This window comes from Neltuma alba, unplaced genomic scaffold (genome assembly GCF_004799145.2).
Source record: "Neltuma alba isolate B1F8T4 unplaced genomic scaffold, ASM479914v2 tig00002457_pilon, whole genome shotgun sequence".
NCBI classification, from domain to species: Eukaryota; Viridiplantae; Streptophyta; class Magnoliopsida; order Fabales; family Fabaceae; genus Neltuma; species Neltuma alba.
Window position 1 is genome coordinate 1 of NW_021632867.1, and position 21,878 is coordinate 21,878.

At 31.4% G+C, this 21,878-nt stretch overlaps 2 protein-coding genes and 1 long non-coding RNA gene across 3 annotated transcripts; 1 reads left to right on the forward strand and 2 right to left on the reverse strand.

Annotated features, from left to right (window-relative positions):
• Positions 1-183: 183 nt before the first annotated feature.
• LOC114728818 (uncharacterized) lies at positions 184-903 on the reverse strand. The gene is made up of 3 exons (XR_003738689.1): positions 784-903; positions 339-460; positions 184-241 (listed from the first exon to the last, which is right to left on the reverse strand). It is a non-coding gene; the product is annotated as an uncharacterized LOC114728818 (long non-coding RNA).
• A 6,068-nt stretch (positions 904-6,971) lies between these two features.
• Positions 6,972-10,776, forward strand: LOC114728825 (GDSL esterase/lipase At5g03610-like). The gene is made up of 4 exons (XM_028915783.1): positions 6,972-7,275; positions 8,229-8,506; positions 9,582-9,882; positions 10,583-10,776. Exons 1-4 carry the CDS (start codon positions 6,972-6,974, stop codon positions 10,774-10,776), a joined length of 1,077 nt encoding a protein of 358 aa, XP_028771616.1.
• Positions 10,777-17,200: 6,424 nt separating this feature from the next.
• Positions 17,201-20,794, reverse strand: LOC114728865 (beta-mannosyltransferase 4). The gene is made up of 3 exons (XM_028915824.1): positions 20,580-20,794; positions 20,017-20,100; positions 17,201-17,553 (listed from the first exon to the last, which is right to left on the reverse strand). The coding sequence occupies exons 1-3, from the start codon at positions 20,721-20,723 to the stop codon at positions 17,527-17,529; spliced, it is 255 nt and encodes an 84-aa protein (XP_028771657.1). The 5' UTR covers positions 20,724-20,794; the 3' UTR covers positions 17,201-17,526.
• Positions 20,795-21,878: the final 1,084 nt, after the last annotated feature.

Genomic DNA, 21,878 nt, shown 5'->3' on the forward strand with positions numbered 1-21,878 from the left:
TACTCCATCTAAAGTTCGAATTGTGCAATGATATACGATCTGAGACATATAACATGTTAATCTCTGCTATCCTAATTTCATGATGTACATTGACACAATTACATTATATCTATTGTAGAAGTCCACGGCAGCGGCCTAAGAAATACAGAAATAACCTGATCACCATCTGAAGGCGTCAAGTCACCCCCCTCCAGGCCTCACTACAGCTTTCATCAAACTCCCAGGTACAATTTTCTTCTTCCTTTATTTACCCAAACGAAAAAAAATTAGAACATTTCTCCAGCAATTCCAACCACAGCAAGTAAAACTAACCACATAAATGAATAAGAGAAAACTACCTCTTCTCTTCCTCTGAAGATTGCTTCTCTTTCTGAGGCACATATTCTCGTTCGGTATGTTCATTTACAGCCATAGTCAATTAAATTACGCTAATGTTACCAGGGTCTCTGTTCCCAAGTCCCTGCACGGTACAATTTGGTTCAAATTTGAATCTATAGATGACCCATTTTAACAGAACCTCCCCAAAGCTCACTGATTTCAGTGTTTTACTCACTTAAGAAAAAAATGCGGGAAAGTTGGTAAATTGAAGGCACCTTCTCTCACAGTCACTTTCGCCAAATTCAGAGATTCACAAACAACTAAATAATAATCAATAAGTGAGGCAAAGTCGAATGCATAGCTTGGTTGATTTTACTGAAACAAAAGATTGAATCTTATAGCTTCTAAAACCGCATTGAAAAATTCAATTTTGGGATAGCGAGGCGGATGAGTTTCTCCCCTCACCTGAAGCACTCTCCGGTGATGAGAACAAAAGCCTGAGTGATCAGTATCAAGCCGTTGGCTCTCAGAAACCAGTGAAGCGCGCCAGCGGCAAAATCGAGGTGCCTTCCTTTTCCAACCTTATACGAGTCCGCATTAGGTAGTGACTGATCGTGCTCAGCCTTCAAAACGGCACTGTTGCGTGGAATTTCCCTTTTTTTTAAAAAAAATTCTCTTAATAGGAGTTGAGCCATGTTTACAACTCAACATTTTAGAAAATACTTCTCCTTTTATCATAAATATAAAACTTATTTTATAATACAAATTATACTACAAAATAAATATTATATTTAGGACCTAAGTAGTACTAGATTTAACTTTTATTTTGATCTTAATATAATATTTAATTTATTTTATTTTTTATATTTATTTGTTTAAGATAGTTTTATAATTAGTAAAGATATTTTAGAAAAAATAAAATCTATTTATTATAAATAATTAACATAATTAAGTTTTTTTAATTTACTCAAATTAGTTAATTAATTTTTATATTAAAGACTGAAGATAGTATGTTGTTAATACCTGCCATGATAGTCGTTAATAATTATATTTTAAGTTGTTAATAACTATCAATTCATATTTAAAAAAATAAGGATAACTTAATAATTAAATAAATAAAATCACAACGAAGACTCTTAAAATTTCAAATTAATTGGATCATTTCAAGAAATGTTTTGTATTTAATTTTCTTGAGTAGCACTTATTGTAATTTTCTTAAAAATTAAGTCATCAGACAACTTAACAAAAGAAAAGGAGCGTGGAGCGATGGGAAGGCCGGAAGGGGAGGCACCTGAAGGGAGGGGGAGATTCTAAAATGTAGAGCTGGAAACATGGCGCAACTCCTATGTAGAAAATATTTTTAAAAAAAAGTTGTACCAAAAAAAATTAACCAAGGAAAATAGAAATGCTGCGCAACGGTGCCGTTTTAAAGGCTGAGCAGTGACATCTAGGTGTTCAACTCTTAAGATACGTTTGGTACGAGGGATTTGAAGGGAAAGGGTGGAAAAAGAAAAGATTTTATTTTTTTTTTTTGACAACACATAAATTTTAGGAGGAGAGAGAAGATTTTAAAAAAATTTCCTCCCCTCCCTCCTCAACCTCCCCTTCAAAATTAGGAGAATTTGAAGAAAAATGACAATATTTTGCCATGCTGTGACTATTATGCTCATATTTTGTAATATTGTAACCATTATACCCATATTTTAAATAAAATAAGGACACCATATCAAAATATTTTTTCCTCTCCTACCCTCATAAACCAAACAAGATAATATCAAAACTCCTCTCCTCTCCTCTTTTTTTATAAATCCAAACAAAATAATATTAAAATCCTTCGAATCTCCTCCTTTCTTTTTTCCTCTATTAAAATCCTTTTCCCCCTTTTCCTCTCATTAGCCAAACAACCCTTAGTGTACCAAAAGAAGGAGTGGTTCCTTCTCCTTTGTCCTTTACACACCTTTTAGTTAGGGGCGGTTCCTTCTCCTTTGTCCTTTATATTCAGGATCGCGACAGTAAAAGTAGGTTTAAGCCTGCTTCCTCGTCAAAACGAGGCAGGTAACACTGTCCTAGAGCAATTTGTTGTTTACGGTGAAAATGTTTTTTTTTTTTAATTTTTAATTGTTATGATAAGTACCTTTATAAATTTCTGAAAAAAAAAAGACATACCTTTATAAACATCTCAAATTGAGAAATAAATGACTGTTTTTATAAGGATTTTTTTGGGTGCAATTTTATGAGAAACCTTTTTTTTGGGTGAAAAATTTTATAAGAAACTTTTAATCAACACAAGATGGCGTATGATTAAAACCCAAGGAGAATTTCATTCAGGGCTCCACAAGCAGTAGTATATCATGGGGTAAAAAAACGCCCTTAGAATTATGAAACATCATTGCAAATCCAAAGCTGTCATCTGAAATAAATTTGTGGTTCAATTTCTAAAATGCTTTCTCAGCTCTATCGCTAAGCTTTCAAATTAATTTCTAAACTACACCTGCATGATATAGAATGGGGCCTAGGCTGATTCCACTTAAACTCCGTTTGGAATAACTTTTAAATAACTATTTAACCATGATTTATGAAATATGAGATAAATATATGAGAAAAATTTTATCTCAATTTCTGTGAAATATGTTTATAAGTTATTTTAAACATGATAGCAAACGAAGCCTTAACTACAAATGAATTTGGACAAAAATAAATAAATTACCCAATTGTTGTTTAAGAATCACTAAGCACATCTGCTTATTTTAAAATGCTTATAAGCACTTTCATGTAAATCAAGACAAAACTCTCCTAATATTCTTACTTCGTATTACGTAAATCACAATTAAAAAGCTATTTATAAACTATTCAAAACAAATCCTAAGTGATGCTAAACTAAATAATAACTACACTATTGTTTATAAGATTTTTTTGGATTATGATATGAAAGGTGAAATAAGGTCCGAGGGAGTTTGGCAGGCTAAAAAAGAAGCACTTAAAAAATGCTTTTAACATACTTACCTCATTCTTTGTAAAATGTTTTCCAAAAAGCTAGTTTAAACACCTTTTCAGAATGTTATCTAAGTGCCTTTTTACCTAAAAACGACCAGAAAGGATAATGAAGTCATCCTTCAAGAAAGCTTATCGATCATAATTCCATTAATGTAATCAATTTACTAGATATGTTTAGTTCACTGAAAACGTTTAAGAATGCTTGACATCCTCTGGATTCTTGCTTTTGGACTAAGCACAAGAGAACAACTCATCACACATCTAATATGCATAAACCAACCCATGCAATCAACTTCGCGTCTAGTAACAATGAGACAACTATGCATGGATACCATTATGAAGAGGAGGATTTGAGACGAACTCTTATTAATGGATTATTAATAGTGAATTATAATTTTTGTTGCCAAAATATTAATTAATGGTGAATAGTGAGACGGCTATGCATGGATGTCATTATAACCATGAAATTAGAGCTCGGGCCAAATCGGCCGCCAAGTAACCAATCTGATTGAGTATAGGAACCAGGGTTAAATTGACCCTAGTGTGACCTGATTAACCCAAGGGCTAACCTGACCGGTTTGGTGGGTTAACCAGAATGCTTTTTTTTATTAGAAAAAACTATTTTGATGAAAAATTTTCTTCTTTTTTTTTTTGAGTTATTGATAATTTCTCCTTACTGATTGAATGATTGTAGTAAACAATATTTTGTTATCATATATCTATTTTGATATTTTGTTAAAATGAGTATTTAGTGATTTTCATAGTATGGGAATAGTGAAAAAGGTTGGAACAAAATTGTAAGTATTGATAATTTTATTAATGATCTGAGGTACTGAATTAATATTTAGCTCTTGAATGATATGATAAAAATTTAAATTGTTTTTAAATTATTTTATCTCACCTGTTTGACTCTTAGATTGACTTTGATCTAATCCACTGTCTTGACCGGTTCAATGACTTTTGATTTTTAGTACCTTGATTATAATGGTTATATGGGAAATAAAACATTTTATGATAGGCCTAATGGAAAATAATAAAAGTATTTTAATGGGCTGAACATATTTAGAAAAAGGGTTACAGTGCAAATTTACCCTTGAAATTTTTAGTCTGAGCATTAGGCACTTAGAATTTTTTTTTGATACAAAGTTATCTTAAAAGTTTAAAATCATAACAATATTATCTCCTCCTGATAAAAATGTTAACGATCGATGTTACTATTTTAATAGAAAACATTATTTTTTAACAATATAAGGCGATATTATTATGAGTTTAAACTTTATGAGAAAATTTGCCCAAAAAAAAAACTTTTGGTTGTCAACACTCTTAAGTAAAAACTTTGGGGCAAATTTACACCTTAACTCTTTAAAAAATCTGCTAAAATATGTTTGATCTCTTAAATTTGCCTCAAGTTTTAATTTAATCTCTCAAGTCTTAAAAAGTGTATTTTTAGCCTTTTAATTTTAATATCATTAATAACATTCAATGAAAAAAAAAAGCACGTTCTGAATTTTAATTTTTTAATAAAATTATTTTTATATTTAAGTTGAAAAAGTGTCTCTTTAGTCCTTTAGGGGGTGTTTGGATATAACCAAACTATAGTTTGGAGAATAACTTCTGGAGAATAGATTCTAGGGAGAATAGATTTTTTGAAGAATAGATTTTGTGAAAAAGTGATTCTGAGAAGTGAGAGTGTTTGGATAGTTGTTACCAGAAGCACTTTTTACATGTACAAATTACTAAAAAAGGCATAAGTTAATATGATAATTACAGAAAAAATATATTTTATGATATATTGTAATTTGAAGGAATAAAATTGTTAATAATATATTTTTTATTAACATAATTAATAATACATAAGATAATATAATTAATATGTATATATATTTATAAGATATAAGATTAAAAATATTTATAAAAAAATATGTTTATAAAAAAAACAACAAGATACATATCCTATAAGCTCTCACACTCTCCCTTTTTTTTTTTTTCCAAAAGCAAAAATTTTTTGATTTTTCCAAAACCATGGTTTTGGAGCCAAAACCATAGTTTTGGTTTTTTTTAAAGGTGTTTGGGTGATTTTTTTCCAAACCATAGTTTGGGTTATCACCCAAACACCCCCTTAATATCATTAGTCCCATAACGGAAACTAGTGACTTGACAAATTTAAATGGTGACTATGTAATTAAATACTGACAAGACATGTGTTTAAATTAATTTTTTAATATAATTATTTTTTCATAAATTCTTAAATTTTAATATCTTGTTTCCAAAATAATTTTTTTGAAAACAACAAAATACAAAAAAATTGTTTAGTAGTTTGTTTTTAGCTAAGGCTCTATTTGGTTGGAGGGTTTTTGAGGAGAGGGGAGGAGAGGGTAAAGGAGGGGAGGAGATAAGTGTGTTTGGTTGAGAAAAATAGAGGGGAGGGGAGGGAAGAAATTTGTCTTTTAATGCTCCCCTCCCCTCCCCTCCCCATGCTCTCCTCTAAATTTGGGGTTTTTTAGAATGGAGAAAAATATTATGTCTAACATTGACCAAACTACACATACTAACTTTTCAATATTCCAAATTTGTCTATCTTATTAAAAAAAAATTTTCACTTTTTTCTCTTTTTAGCCACTAATAATATTTGATAATCATAATATTATAATATATACATATCATATATATTAATATATACATATCATAACATGTGTGTATTATAATTATATATCATAGCGTGTGTGTATTATAATATCATATAACATGCATATATATTAATATATACATATCATAACGTGCGTGTTATAATTATATAATATATACATATCATATATATTAATACATATATTTATAAAATTAATGAGACATAATATTAAATTTTTATCATATTTTCTAATTTTTTTTAGTTTTATTATTATTTTTATCACATGTAAGTGAGGTAATTGGTTTTTTTTAGAAATTGATAAATTAAGAAATAATAATTTTGATATAAATATTGTAATAAAAAAATAAATCAGTCTAAATATAAAGATAATGGCATATTTGTCAATTTATAATTACCTTCCCTCCCCTATTCTTATGAACCAAACAAGAAATATCCTCTCTCTTCCCCTCCCTTCCAACCAAACAAAACCATGACTTCCCTTCCCCTCCCCTTCTCTTCCTTTAATTAATCTCCCCTCCCCTTCTCTTCTTTTAATTAACCTCCCCTCTCCCCTTCTGTTGAACCAAACAAAGCCTAAGCGTTTTGAAAAACAAAGAAATAAAAATATGTCTTTAAAAACTTAAAAAACCAAAACAATTTTTAGTTGTTTTCTTGTTTTTTGTTTTTGCATCTTTTATTTTAAAAAAATTGGGAAACCCGTTTTTCTCGAATTCTCATCAAAGTTTCACCTTCAGATTTAATTTTTTAGAACAATTATCTAAACAGATTTTTTGAAAAACAATTTTATAAACTTGTTCTGAAGAGAAACAAAAAAAAAAAAACAGAAGCCAAGGCGCGCTAAATTGAAAACTTGAGGAACATGCATATTTTAGCCTTAACAAATCTGGATAATGTAGAGAATAATCTCAAAATTGAATTCCAGAATGTATCAATTAATTGCTGGCATATGAAACTCCAAATTAAATGTTACAGATTCACAACATAATGCGCCTTTAAAACCATATATATATATATGGGGGTACATATTTTCTTTCCTTCAACAAATGAATCAAGATCCATCCATGACGATCCCAAAACTCAATCCCTATTCACTCTCTTTCTCTTCATCCTCGTCATTCTCAATAATATTATTGCAGAAGCCAGAAGAAGCTCAAGGGGTGGGTTTCATGGGACAAAACTGTTTGTTTTTGGAGATTCATACGTAGACACAGGCAATTTCCTGCGTTCTGGATCCTATAAGCCACCTAACGGAATCACTTTTCCTGGGAAACCTGCTGGCAGATTTAGTGATGGTCGCGTTCTTACTGATTATATAGGTATAATAATTATTAATCCTTTTCATCTCTCTTGTATATTGTTCTGGTTTGATATTCCTCGTCACCTACTTGGTTTTTCATTATCAATTCCAAAACTTTTTAAATGTGATTATCATATGTTTTGCTTCTCCTTCTTTATCCAAAACGGATTTTAATGTCAGATCTTACTCCTTTTACATTGCGTTTCAACAGAGAAATGGGTCTTGTACCCGTTGATTCCCTTCTTCTTCTTCTTTAAAACACATATTTAGTCAAATTTATTAAATTGGAGAGATTATCATCAATGTTAATTAATATTGATATATAACGTATAAAAATGTAACTAGCCGCTTCAACTTTAAAGGGGGGCTAACTTGCCATAAACTTTATGATTTTATATTGGGCAAAAATTAATATTGGTCCTCGCATTTTAGTTTCTATAGTTTCAAATAATAGTTTGTGATGTGATATCTCTATAATTTTAAAAGGACTTGGTCTAAGTTTATCAGTGTTAATTTTTATCAAAATCAAAATTCATTAAAAGTACATTAACCAAAAAAAAAAAACAGGCGAGTTTTAATTGTAGTTCATGTACTTTAATTTTAACTAGTTTACATTAATGACTCAAATCAAGTCCTGATGAAACTAATAACCGTATTATTAGAGGAGCTGAAACCAAAAATAGATCAAATTGTTAGGACCAAAATTGTATTAATCGCTTTTTTTTTTCATATATGATACAATTAGGCATATGCGCGCATACAAACATGTTAATATCAGGTTCAAACCCGAGACTTTATCACGAGCGACATTGCTGCGTGGCAAGTACACGTTGACTAACCCCTTTTATATTTAATATTAATCCAAATTAATTTTTTCAAATTAGTCAATGGGGTTTTATATTAAGAGTTGAGAGTAGTATGTCATTTTTAAATTTATTGCATCTAATTAATAATATATTTCTTGACAAGCAGCTTCATTTTTGGGAATAAGAACGCCAGTAGCATACAGATATAGAAATTACGTAGAGAAATCAAAACTACAACATGGGATGAACTATGCGCAAGGAGGGACTGGAATTTTTAACTCAATATTAACTAATGGACCAAACCTTACCACCCAAATCAATTCTTTCCAAAAGCTAGTTCAACTAAATGTCTACACCAAACACGACCTTAGATCCTCAGTTGCTCTGGTCAACGTTGGTGGTAACGACTATGCCACATTTCTTCAAACAAATGGCAACCTCAAGGTCAGTTCTTCATTTATTTAATCAAATTGTATACATGACATTTTTTTTTTGGGAAAAAATTAAATGGGGACCCTCAAGGTGATGAGTTCCTGCATCTTAGTTAATATGTCAGTTTTTGTGTTTTATACTTTGTTTTCTTTTTTGATATATAACTGTTTGGTATTTAAATCACATTTAGAGTAACCTTTTAATGAGATTATTGTTTTTTTAAATTTTCCTTTATTGTTTGATACTTCTTTTCCTCCTTATTTTGAGGACTTATTAGCATTTTTATATGACTTAATTAGTTCAGTTAGAATTGATCAATGCTTTTAAACTTTTCAAAATATCCTCAATAAAGTTTACTAAATAAAGGATAATGAGTTTGTTAGCTAGAACGTTATTTAATTATAGCCATTATCAAGGGAAAACGTATTAGGGAAAATATTTGGATAACTTATAGAAAATCAAAATGAGAATGATGAAGAATGCCTTTATAATAAGAAGTAGGGTTAAAGGTAATCTTTGCTCAAAAAGCAGAAGTTGTGGGTATCTGGAAGTTTTTTTTTTCCGGCTAAATATCATTCCTAAAAGTAATAAAAAAGAATCAATTTTATCTTTTTCATTAAAAGTGCTAATAGTCAATGTTGGTTCTAATGGTTAATGCTATTTTTTAAAACAAAAAAAATGCGACATTCTCCTTTTTTAACACTTCTGTGGCATTGAACCAAAATTTTTTTTGGATACCCACAGCTCTTTTGCAAATACTTCTGAAGAAAAAAAAATGACATTTAACCAATTAGAATGTGAGGTGAAATTTGTTTGATTCCTATTAAGACTGTCATACAAAATATCAATACGTAAAACTTAGGTCGAGTTACTAAATTCATTAGGTTAAGTTCTCCAATCACACTTGTAAATTTTCACACATACGCTTATTATTTTGTTATTATTATATTAGTTATCATAATACATATACGTACCTATAAATTCACAGCAACTTATTTTAATTTAGTTTTGTCCAATATGGATCACTCATAATTTATTTATTTACTTATTTATTCAGTTTTTCCTGTATGACTGCTATTATATATAGGATGTAGGAGCATTTTCGTCTGGTCTAGTGAACCAGCTTTGTTTGGACCTAAAAGGTATTGAAGGCATGGGAGTGAGGAAAATAGCTATAACGTTAATGATGCCAATGGGGTGTGCGCCTCAGCAATCTGTGAACACTTCCTACACAAAGTGTGCTGAACTTCCAAATGTTGTTGCCAGAAATCACAACCAGCAGCTTCTTCATTGCCTCGCAAACCTAAAACAATCATCAGTGTTTTTAACACTCGATCTCTACAATACTTTCAACTCCGTTATCTCTTCAATGGCCAGAAAGCGTGCTAGTAAGTGAAGGAACACTTGACTTTTCTATTATGCTGCACTACTTAACTTTGGGACACTTGGAACTACTGCCTCTAGTCTTTAGTACACTCAAAACTATAATAAATGAAAGACAAAATAGTACGTCCATGTTAAAAATTTAATGATGTGGTTTATAAATAAAACTAAGAAAAACCATTTTCTTTGTCTTGTAAATAGGATTAGAGTGGTAAGAGCTAGATAATTAATTTACAAATATTAAAAAAAATTAGTTAAGTTAGTTGTTTGTAACAAATATATCTTAATACCTCTAAGTTATCATATTTAGTTAATTATGTGCATTAGAGTTACCCTTTAATTGGAAGCTCCTTAATATGTGCAAATAATATTGATACTTTGGGCAAAAAATTATACATTTGGCAGGCAAAGAGAATTGCAATTTTATATTTAAGATTAAAGTGAACTCCTTATTTAGTTGTTATATTTAGGAGTGGAGGTAGTACCATTAACTATTTTTAAATGATTTAACTATATTTTTCTCATATTTTCACATGAGTTCGGATATTGTAAATTGGAAAAAAATTTATGCAGGAAGATTACTTTCCTCTTGCTTAAAAACTTGATAATACTTAAATCTAGATTGATACTACGAAATTATAGAATAATAACATTGAATGCATGTTTTTTATTTTTATTTTTGGTGTTTTAAATTTAATTATGCAGAAAATCCGAGGCTAATGAATCCATTAGAGCCATGTGTAAGGGTTGAAGTGGAGAAAGAAGGGAAACATAAATATAAAGTATGTGAGAAACCAGAAGCATCATTCTTTTGGGACCAAGCTCATCCCTCTCAAAATGGTTGGCATTCCGTCTACAGTCAGCTGCAATCTTCCCTCCACCAACTTCTTCAAAATTGAATAACTATGGAATAATTATATTACATATTATTTAAGATAATTAATTTTTAAATAAAAATTAAACATTATCCACTATATATTTTGGTCTGTTAGATAATCATTTTCCATTCACAAACGCCACCAACGAGTTTTTGGCACTACATGAATAGCAGAACTGAAATGACATCACAGTTAGTGGTTCATTTTTGCCGACATTTTGCCAGAACAAAGTATTTTATAGAATAAATATTGTATTAATCCTTTATTTTATTTCTCAAATTTATAAATTTTTTTATAATCCTACATATTAGAGGGGATTTTGAACAAAATGAAAAAAATAATTTAGGGTAATTGAATGCATTAAAAAATAATTTAGTGTGTGAAACACATATGAAAAAAAAAATTTTATGGTGCCAGATGCACCAAATTATTATAGTGCTAGATGTACCTGAAAAAAATATTTTACAATACTAGATACACTACAAGATATTTTAAAATACTAAATGTGTTTTGAAATACTTCAAGATACTAAATGCAGATCTACCTTGAAGACAAGTAATGATATATATGAATAATAAGAGCATATGTCACTATGATATTTAGTATCTAGAAGTATGTGTTTTATGTGAACAATGGATTTTTGTAGCAGGCTGTGGCCTTATAATAAAATTGACGATGTTTTAATTTCTAATGTATATTTTATTTTATTTCCTTTATATGTATGAGCTTTCTCCGCTTACATGCTAACTCGGGGATAGCAAAATCATTCAGAGGTTGAGAATTATTAAGATCTTTAAAGTGTGTTTGGTATGAGGGATTTGGAAGGGAGGGGAGGGAGGAGAAATGATTTTAGTCATTTCCTCTTGTTTTGCAAGACACAAATTTTAGGAGGGAAGAGAACATTTTAAAAATTTCCCCTCCCCTCTAAAATTAGAAAGATTTGGAAAGAAAGAGTAATATTTTGCCATGTTATGACCATTATACTGATATTTTGTCATGTAATGACCATTATGCTTATATCTTAAATAAAATAAGGGCGAAGTTATTCATATCAAAATATTTTTTCCTATCCTCTCCTCATGAATCAAACAAGATAATATTAAAATTCCTCCCTTCTCTTTTTATAAATCTAGACAAGGTAATATTAAAATCCTTCCACTCTCCTCACCTCCTTTTTCCTCCATTAAAATCCCTTCCCTCCCTTTCCTCTCATTGAGCCAAACAGACTCTTAGAATGTGTTTGATATGAGGGATTTGGAGGAGAGGAGAGGGGAGAGGAGGGGAGGGAGGGGAATGATTTTAATCATTTCTTTTTATTTGGCAACACACAAATATTAGGAGGGGAGGGGAAAATTTTGGGAGGGAAAAATTTTTAAAATTTTCCCTCCCCTCCCCTCCTCAACCTCCTCTCCAAAATTAGGAGATTTGGAAGGAAATGACAATATTTTGCCATGTTGTGACTATTATGCCTATATTTTGTCATGTGATGACCATTATGCCTATATCTTAAATAAAATAGGGTAAAATTGTCCATGTCAAAAAAAATTTCCCCCCCTTCCTCATGAACCAAACAAGGTAATATTAAAATTCCTCCCTTTCCCTATATTTTTATAAATTCAAACAAGGTAATATTAAAATCTTTCTACTCTCCTTCCCTCATTTTCCCTTTATTAAAATCCCTTCCCTTCCCTTCTTCTCGTTGAGCCAAACAGACTCTAAAGACAAAGTAATTACGAAATGGTGGTGGTGGGATCGGGTCCTGCGGTGGTGATGGTGGCATGTCGATCAGTGTGTTCGTGAACTCGTTAATATGACGGCTTACATGCACTTCCCGTATCCTATCCCACTCAATACTAATTATTACCTCCGGTCCTAATTATAAGACCCAGTTGACTTATTTGAGGAGATTAAGGAAATAAGTTAAGTTAGTTATTTGTAATAAATAAGTGTTGTCATTCCTAAAATATCCTTACTAATTAAGTATATTAGCCAGAACTATCATTATTAGAAGGATTATCTTGGAAAAAAATACATAAATATATGAGACAAAATGGATTGGGGTCTTATAATTAAAACCAAACAAAAAGTCAAATGAGGTCTTATAATAAGGACCGGAGGTAGTATTATTTATAAATTTATAACTAACGACGCCTAGCCGCTGTGAAGTGGAAAATAATTTTCTTATAATCCTTGCAGTGAAAATTATATGAGAAACTCTGCACAGACAATGACATACAAATCTTCTGAGCACTCATTGTTTGTCACGTAGACCGGGTCACTGGGACTAGCTACGACGTCCCTAGAGTGAATCCACAATAGTTCAAGTCACACAAATTATGTTTGGGTGTATACATAAATCACCATACAACAGCAAATCTGGTAATATTACTCACATGATTTAATCAGATAAAATGTTTAATCATATAAAAAAAAGTCATTGGAAACAATAAAAAAATATGTAAAGAAGATTTTTATACGTCAAAAATCATATTTTAATGCAAGGGTGTTACTTGGGAAGAGTGAGACGCTTACATTGCAATAAGTCAACTCCTTTCTTTGCTTTTTTCTTCCTTTATCCCTTTTGGTAAATAAAGAAAATTTCCTTTATATGTTCTTGTCGTCTTTTTTATTTACGTGACTTCGGGCTTGTTTGTTTTTGTTTTTTTCTTTCCTGTTCTCAAAATAATTTTATAAAATAATTTTTTAGAACAAGTTTTAAAAACAAAACAAAAAAGAATTTGTTTAGATAATAATTTTAAAAAATCATATTTGAAAAAAAAACCCCGTAAAAAACCATACTTGATAATTGTTGTTGGTAACAATAAGCAGTGAATAGTAGTGAATAGTAGATAAGAAGATAAGAAGATTTCTCAAAACTTTTTAAAATAAAAAATATAAAAATAAAAACACAAAAACATGTAAAAGTTGTTTTGATTTTTTTATTTTTAAAAACATGTTATTGTTTTTTGTTTTTTAAAACAATCAACTAAAAACAACTTACCACAGAAATTGTTTTATTTTTTTGTTTTTAAAAACAAAAAATTGTTTTTAAAACAGGAAACTAAACAAACCCTTCATCATTCTTGTTTTCCGAGCCATCCTATGCCATTCCTGTGCACTACCTTTATCCTTGTCCACTTTGACTTGTTTCTCAAGTGCTCTTCAAATACGTTGGCATCGGTTCTTACCAGATGTGCTGATAGATCTCATTCCTCATTTATGACTCATGAATACATTCATTGAACAAAGCATACGTATATACATATTTATCTTCTTGAAATACTAGTAATATTCGATTTACCCCAAAAATTCTATATTCATATATGTACATATATGTATATATTAATTATCATAACTACACTTAAAATATATCAAAATATCTATTTAAAAATATATATATATATATATATCATATCATTATCATTATTATCATAGGATATTACAAAAATCGATCCAAGTCGCGGCTTAACTTCCATTCCGGCTCAATAGCTGGTTCTAAATGGTTCAACATGGTCCAACTATTTAAGCGCTCTAAATATTAAAAACGAATCGTTGTACTACCTTTGATCCTTAATATAAGATCTTGTTTGACTTTTATTTTGATCTTAAATATAAGACTCCAATCTACTTTGTCTCTTATATTTATATATATTTTCCAATATAGTCTTTCTAACAATAGTAATTCTAGCCAACACACTTGATTAGCAAAAATATTGTAGAAAAAACAACACTTATTTATTACAAATAACTAACCTAAGTTCTTTACTTAATCTTCTCAAATTAGTCAACTAACTCTCATAATTAGGAGTGCAGGTAGCATTGTTTAGTCATTAGCCGGGCTGGTCCCATTGTCTGCTCCCAATTTTAAAACGTTGCTTTCCGAGCTGGAAGAAGCAAAGCTGACCCCACTAAGGGTGTGTTTGTATTAGCGGTAGTAGAAGTGACTTTTTTCTCATCTAACTTCTTCAAACTGAAGTTGGGATAAAAATCAGATAGTGTAATGTGATTTATATTTAGATTAGTTTTTGTAAAAAAGTCAGTTTGATAAACTAAAACTTGTTTAGATGATTAATGAAAAAGTAATTTTAGATATGAAATAATTGAAAAGGACATGCATTTTATTAAGCAATACATATTTAATATCATATGTATATAATGTGACAATTGTAAAAAAAAAATAAAAAAAATTAAAAAAAAAATAAAAATAATTTATTATTAGAAAGAAATTAAAAAAATACTAAATATTTAATTAAATATATTTAATGTACATAAGAAAACAATACTGCTATGTGTTGATACATAATCAAGTATAATGGTCGAAAGAATCAGCAATTTGTATTATATGCCCTCTATATTAGCAAAGCCAATAAGAAAAAAAGGTGGCACTTATTGTCCACATGCACGTGCTCATTCTTTGCTTTATCCTCATATTTTCATTCTTTTTTAGTTTTCGGCCCTTTAAAGATCAAAGGTGCTGGACCCAACATTCACCGCATCGTTACCGTGAAAAGCAAGATGCAGGAGCTTCTTTCCAAGAGCCCATTTGAATATAAACGTTAGGTTGCTAAAACGTTAGGTCCAAATGGTAAGCGGCTTGGTACCGCTTAAGCGAGGTCTCGAGTTCAAGCCTCAGCGTATGCAGAAATCCCCGTTGGGAGACTCACCCACCATAGCCAGATGCGTGACGCGGGTCAGATCCAGATGTAATCGAAGCAAAGCTCCAGTAAACTGGATGGGCAACCAGAAAAAAAAAAAGAACATTACTCTTATCAAAAAATCCAGCTTTTGCCAATTAGGATGCACGTTTGGGGGCTCAAACATGATGTCGAACACACCCTAAGCGTGTAAGCCAAGTGATCCAACATTATGAGTGTAGAGCTGGTTATTTTCAGCAATCCTAGTGAAACCAAACGTCGTTTGATCTTGTATGTATCTAGAGTGAAACGCAATGTTACGAGTCTGTTGCAGCAATCTGGTTATTTTCATGACTTGGTCCCTCCAACAAAAACAGAGCTATTTCGAGCTATTTTTCATATCTTATTCAAACCTTTACCATCAAGGAATTAAGGACCTGTTTGATATAAAACATGAAGAACGAGAGGTAAGAATTAGGATTAGGATTGACAAACTTTATTAAAAGAGTGTTTATTATTAGGGATTGCTTGTTACTTAAGATTGAACAAACTCATTTAAATAGGATTGGGGAGTACCATAAGGAAAAGTAATCCATATCAAAATTCCTCCCCCATGAGGTTATTAATTTGTTAAACAGGGACTAGGACTCAGCACACCATTTTAGGCCTTATAGAGATTGACGGATTTTTTTGACCTATACCACTAAAACTGACAAACCTTGCTAAGATATCTCATAATTTTGAAGAAAATTATTGCATCTTTCATTATGCTCCATCTTTTCCTTAGTTAGGATGGACGATGATAAAGGAAGTTAATTCTTATTTGTTGTAGAGGGTATTTAGATAAAAATCAAAACTATAGCCACAAAATCACTTTTTAATTCAAAACCATGGTTTTGGGATGGGAAATTATGATTTTCCAAAAGTGACTTTTTTTTGTTTCACAAGAAGAAAAGTGAATTTTTTGTGCTGTTTGGGGGGGGGGGAAACCGTGGTTTTCTTTAAGATAGAATTACCATTTTTCCTAAATTATATTCATCTTGTATTAATTAGGATTAATGTGAATCCAATATCCCTAATTATTTTTTTAAGCACATCCAATATCTCAAAACATTTTATGGTATATTTAACATCCTAAAATATCTTATTTTAGATACATTTAACACCCTAAATTATATTTTGGTCAGTGCTAGATGCATTTAGAAAATAATACTTTATGCATTCATGGTGCTGATGCACATTCACCATACGAATTACATTTTTCATGGATTATTTATCGTGTTGCCAAAAAAAAAAGTTCATTATTACTTTATTACTCTAAAAAAAATATAAATTAAAATTTGTCCTTTATGTCATTATTACATTAATTTGTCTTTTTTTAATCATTTGTGCTAACAACAAGCATCCGAACATTTTCATTCCATTGTAATCATTTTTCTCACAAAATCTATTCTTTTCAAATATATACTCAAAATAACTTTTAATCCAAGCACTCTTGTTTTCGTTTTCTTGAGTTAATGGTATTAGTTTTCATTTAAAGGGAAAAAGACCTCCCCCACCATTTATTAACCAAAAAAAAAAAAATCAACACTCAAATTCATCCACCTCCCCTCTATTAAAAGGGCCTTCCACGCTGCTCTATTTCACCACAAGAAAATACAAACTTCATCCGACCAAATGCCTCTTTCTCCTTGATTGCATATCAGCATCAAGAAGGTGAATCTTTCAGTTCACTGCATACTGCTATCCACAAGCAAAAGTGTTTTGGACAATGCTATTAAAGGTGGGGCCAGGGGAAATTGCACATCGTGTTGCAAAATCAAGCGACCGACGATGGTCTGAAAGGCTGTGTTCATGTGCTACATCACTTCTAAAGTTAGTTCCTTCAGTAAATTGCGCTTGAACACTTCCGAGTTATGTTGGCCAAACAAGAACGCATGCATCAAACAGCACAGTTACACATAAACAAGTACAGGATCATATCATAATAAAACACAGTTAAGATGGTTGCTGCATCATCAAACAAACACAGCTAGAACCCATAAAACGAACAAAGCCCACTGAGAGCTAAGGCATGTCCTTTATTCATCATAATTACATCTCAAGGTGGTTTTGAAAGCTTGGATGGATGAAAAAGTCAGCCCTGTTGAGTCCCTTCACGTTTCTGACAAACCAAAAAAGAAACAATGAAGTGTTAGATTGCAGTTAAAAGAACAAACAGATTAAATACCACATTTCTGCGGCAAAGTTAAGGCAGTATAAGAAATCCAATCTCTTTTCACTTCAATCGAAACATCAACACAAAAATAATGTATTATAAAACTGGAAAATCAAAGAAGATCCTAGTTGGCCCCAGGGATGTGCTTATACGTGGCTTTGTGCACATAGTATTAGTTTAGTCAGAAAATTTTGATTAAATTTTATTAATGGCTAAATGGCTGACAAAAGCAAGTGCATGAGTGTTGTTATATTCTCTAGAATTCTTCAAACGCTTCGGTGCACAAAGTGGCAACATAACGCAGAACCCAGTCAAACTTATATCGAGAATGAGAATAAAAAAAGAAAATGAGTGATAAAACGTCGAAGAACACCATAACAGAAAAGGGAGTTACTAAAGAGCAGAGGGAGAAGATACATAAACAGAATTAAAAGTAGAACAGACATTGACGGAGAACTAAATGCTGATGGAAATCACAGAGCCATTTGGGGATTGGACTATCAGAGTATCAACTGTGCAAACAGGAGCTACTAAGACCCTAACAATAGGCCCTATGGAGTGGCACCAGAGTGCACCAAATCCCAACTAGCCATAGCATTGCACCACATGCATCACATTGCAGTCTTGGCATTTAATAAGTAATCCAACATCTTGATACCTTCACCATATCAAATATTGACCCAATGTTAATGATCATCATGTTAACCACATTTTCAACAAGGAAAGTGGCATTCTAGTCCACAGAAGACCACTGCAGATTCAGCCATCATGAGAACAACATCAACAGGAGAACAAGGAAAACTAGACAAGTACATGCCACATGATCCACAATTTGAGTGCTTTGAAAGTAAATATTTTACAGCTTGAAGAAGAAACCTTAGAAGGATGGATTCAACCCATTACTAACCAAATACCACCCCATCATTACCATCTAAACTAGTCCCAAGTAGCTGTTTGTTATCCTTTCTTAAAGGAGACAAGTAGTCTTCAATATGTGAATAATTACGAATGGAAGTCAACAAACAAATTGTCTTTTGATAGTCATCCTATGCTACACATTGTGAATTGTAATTGTAAATACACATAATTAGATACATTGATAGACTGTGATCCTAGTCTATCGTGCCCATAATGAGCATAAATATTTATTCCTTCCCACAAATCATATGAGTAGTTTCAGGTCACGGTGCTGATAGCATACTAAGAGGTGTTCAATATAGAGGTCATGAAACCCAATAGCGCTCCAGAGTGTTCAAGGGATTTATAGCTCAAGAATGCTTACATGAAGGAGGACATAGATCATTCCTTAGGTGATGACATGGACACATGCGGAGCTTAACGTGACATATGTAAAGCCACTCCGAAAACCACCATGACATATGAGTCATTGGAATATGAACACTTGGACCTTGAGAAAGATAGGAGCACATTCCAAGAACCCAAAAGGAGCATTTGAAACCAATTCCCATGCTGTTGAAGGCCCAACACAATTATATGTGCATGAAGGAGTCCATTGGAGCTATAATCTTTCATATTGGAGCCCAACTACATTGTGTTATGGACCATGGGAGTTCAGAACGCGGTTCAACCATATTCAAGCCTAAATAGATGTCTTAAAAGCCTATACATGCTTATGGATATGAATAACATTTATGAAGATTTATTTGGAAGGTCCAAGAAGATTCAAAAAGCATCAAGAGTGGTCTCATATCACATTGATGAGGATTCTATTGGTTTTAACAAGTTTCCTATTCTATAGTTTCCTATTTTGTATTGATTGCTTTTTGAAGGCAAAGACTTACTTATTTTGTATCACATTAAATAGTAGAAAGTCAAATAAGATCCTTCTTATTAATGAAAGGATCCCACTAAGTAGTGTGTGATCTAGATTATTTTATCTTGACTAACAATATAGAGTATTCTGGAAGGTCTTTTAATTTTCTTAATTTTGTTGTATTTTCATATCTATTTTTGATGCACTTTATTTAGTTATTGTTTTAAGCTCTAATAGCTTATAATACGTTTTTAGGGCTTATATTACTAATTGGGGTTTTGATATTAGGGTTTTCAAGAGTTTTAGTTTATAGATAATTCATGTGTACTCTTTTCAAAAAGAAGGGATGATTTGAATTATTAATAATATGAGAATTTTATTTCTCATGAGAATACCCGACAGTATCAAGGAATTGATCAACCTTATCCTGTCTTCATGGCTAGAATTGTAAGAGACATGTTCTCTTAAAGTCCTACATCGATCATCCGTTCAGTCCCCTCATATCAAGCCCGGATACCCAAAGAAAATCATATGAGAACTTCAACAATGCACTTTATACAAAAAAAAAAAAGGAAAAAAAAAATACACCGGTAGGAAGAAATATAAAAAATATTGCAAAGAGAACAAGACTATACCTTATCAGTATTTGCTTTCTCTTTCTCAGCCTTTTCCTTTTCAGCCTTTTCCCTCTGTTTCTCCAATCTTTCCCTCTCCCATTTCTGCAGCCAAAAAAAAAAAAAATCAAACAAACAACATAAAAGAGATAGATATTTATGGTAAGTCAGTTATGTTATAGCAGTGTATCGAAATGATCAAGGGCAATATTTGATACACTAACTGAATAGAAATCGTTCAGCCATCTCCATATTTTCATTAACCTTTTACAGCAAAAACAATAAAAAAAACTACATATAACATGTAAACACACACTCGCAAGAAGAACGGCTATCAGAATCTAATCCCATCATATGTTTACAATCTAAAAAGAGCCCATAGTTATGATCAAACTCAGTTAGCTGCATATTAATATCGCAACGTCTTAAATTAACAAACAGGCTAACCTCGTTATACTGCTTTCATTTGGCATAGAGAATCAACCTTTTTTTATCGCAAAGCAAACAAGACCATCAAAACTTATCTTCCGCTTCTCAACATCCAAACAGGTGAAAGTCAAAGTAGTGGACAAAATAAAAAGCACCTGGATGTAGACGTTCTCTTTGGCCTGTTCTTCATCACTGAGAATCCGGCCTTTGTCGCTGAAGTAGCGAGTGAATGCGCCCCGACTTGACTCCATCGAACGCGTAACCGATCCTCGATTCAGCACAGATCTCATTGCCATCATCGTCAATAACGTTCCCTGTTCTGTGTTTGCCGGTTGCTTGCTCTCTCGAAGGTTTCGCAGGAAAATGATTCTGTGGGCTACTGAGTCAAACGCCCTAGAAAGTTTCGGTGACCGGTCCGGTCTATGAGCATGGAGCAGATCGGTCTAGGCCGTATGATTCGGTCCAGTACCATGACATGGCAATTGCGGATAAAGCAGACCAGCGGCTTGGTTATGAGTCAGCGCGTGAAGGCGTGGTTAAGTGTCTGGCATCACTTATTTTGAGCTTATAAGTAGCTTATAAGCTCTATAAGCTCGATTGACACAATGGGTCTGTTTGGATCAGTTTTTCTGCAATCGGGCTTTTGCCTGAAAAGCTACAATAAGATATAAGCTAAAATTAACAGCTTATGGCTTATAGCTTATGGCTTATAGCTTTTGAAATATGGAGAGAGAGAAAGTTAAGAAATTTATTACCTCTTTTAGTTCTTATTATAAGCCTCAAATAATTAATTTGTAGATAATAAAAAATCAGTTAAAATTAGTTGAAAGTAATGAATAAGTTAGAAATATATTTTTATTTTTAAATATGCTCCTAAAAATATACTTTTATTTTTTCATGTTTCATTTTATATTTAAAATATTTTTTATGACTTCTTCATATTAAATTATTTTAATTTCATTGTATTATGTGAAATTATTTTTTTAATCATGTTTCATTATTTATTAAAACTCATATCTATTTTGGTCATTTTACAACCAAACTTACTTTTACTCAATCACAATCCAAACAACCTTTTACCAATCTTACTTTTGTAATCTAGCTTTTCTGAACTCTAATCCAAATACAATTCAGCTTATCCAATTTAGCTTTTATCCAATTTCACTTCTCTATAAGCTACTTTTTCAATAAGCTACTTTTCCAATCGCTGATCCAAACGGACCCTAAAGCGATGCGATCTAAAATAGCCAGCGTCTTGCCAGTCCAAGCCTCCTAAATTTTTTTAAAATAAAAAACTATTATTATTAATATAGGTTGGGTTTAGTTTGAAATGTTGAAATTGAATTTGAAGTCTTAAACTTAGGCAGTGAATTGTAATAAAATAATATGAGTATTAATTTATAATTTAAGAACATATTTTAAAAAAATTAACACATATTATTTATAAATAATTA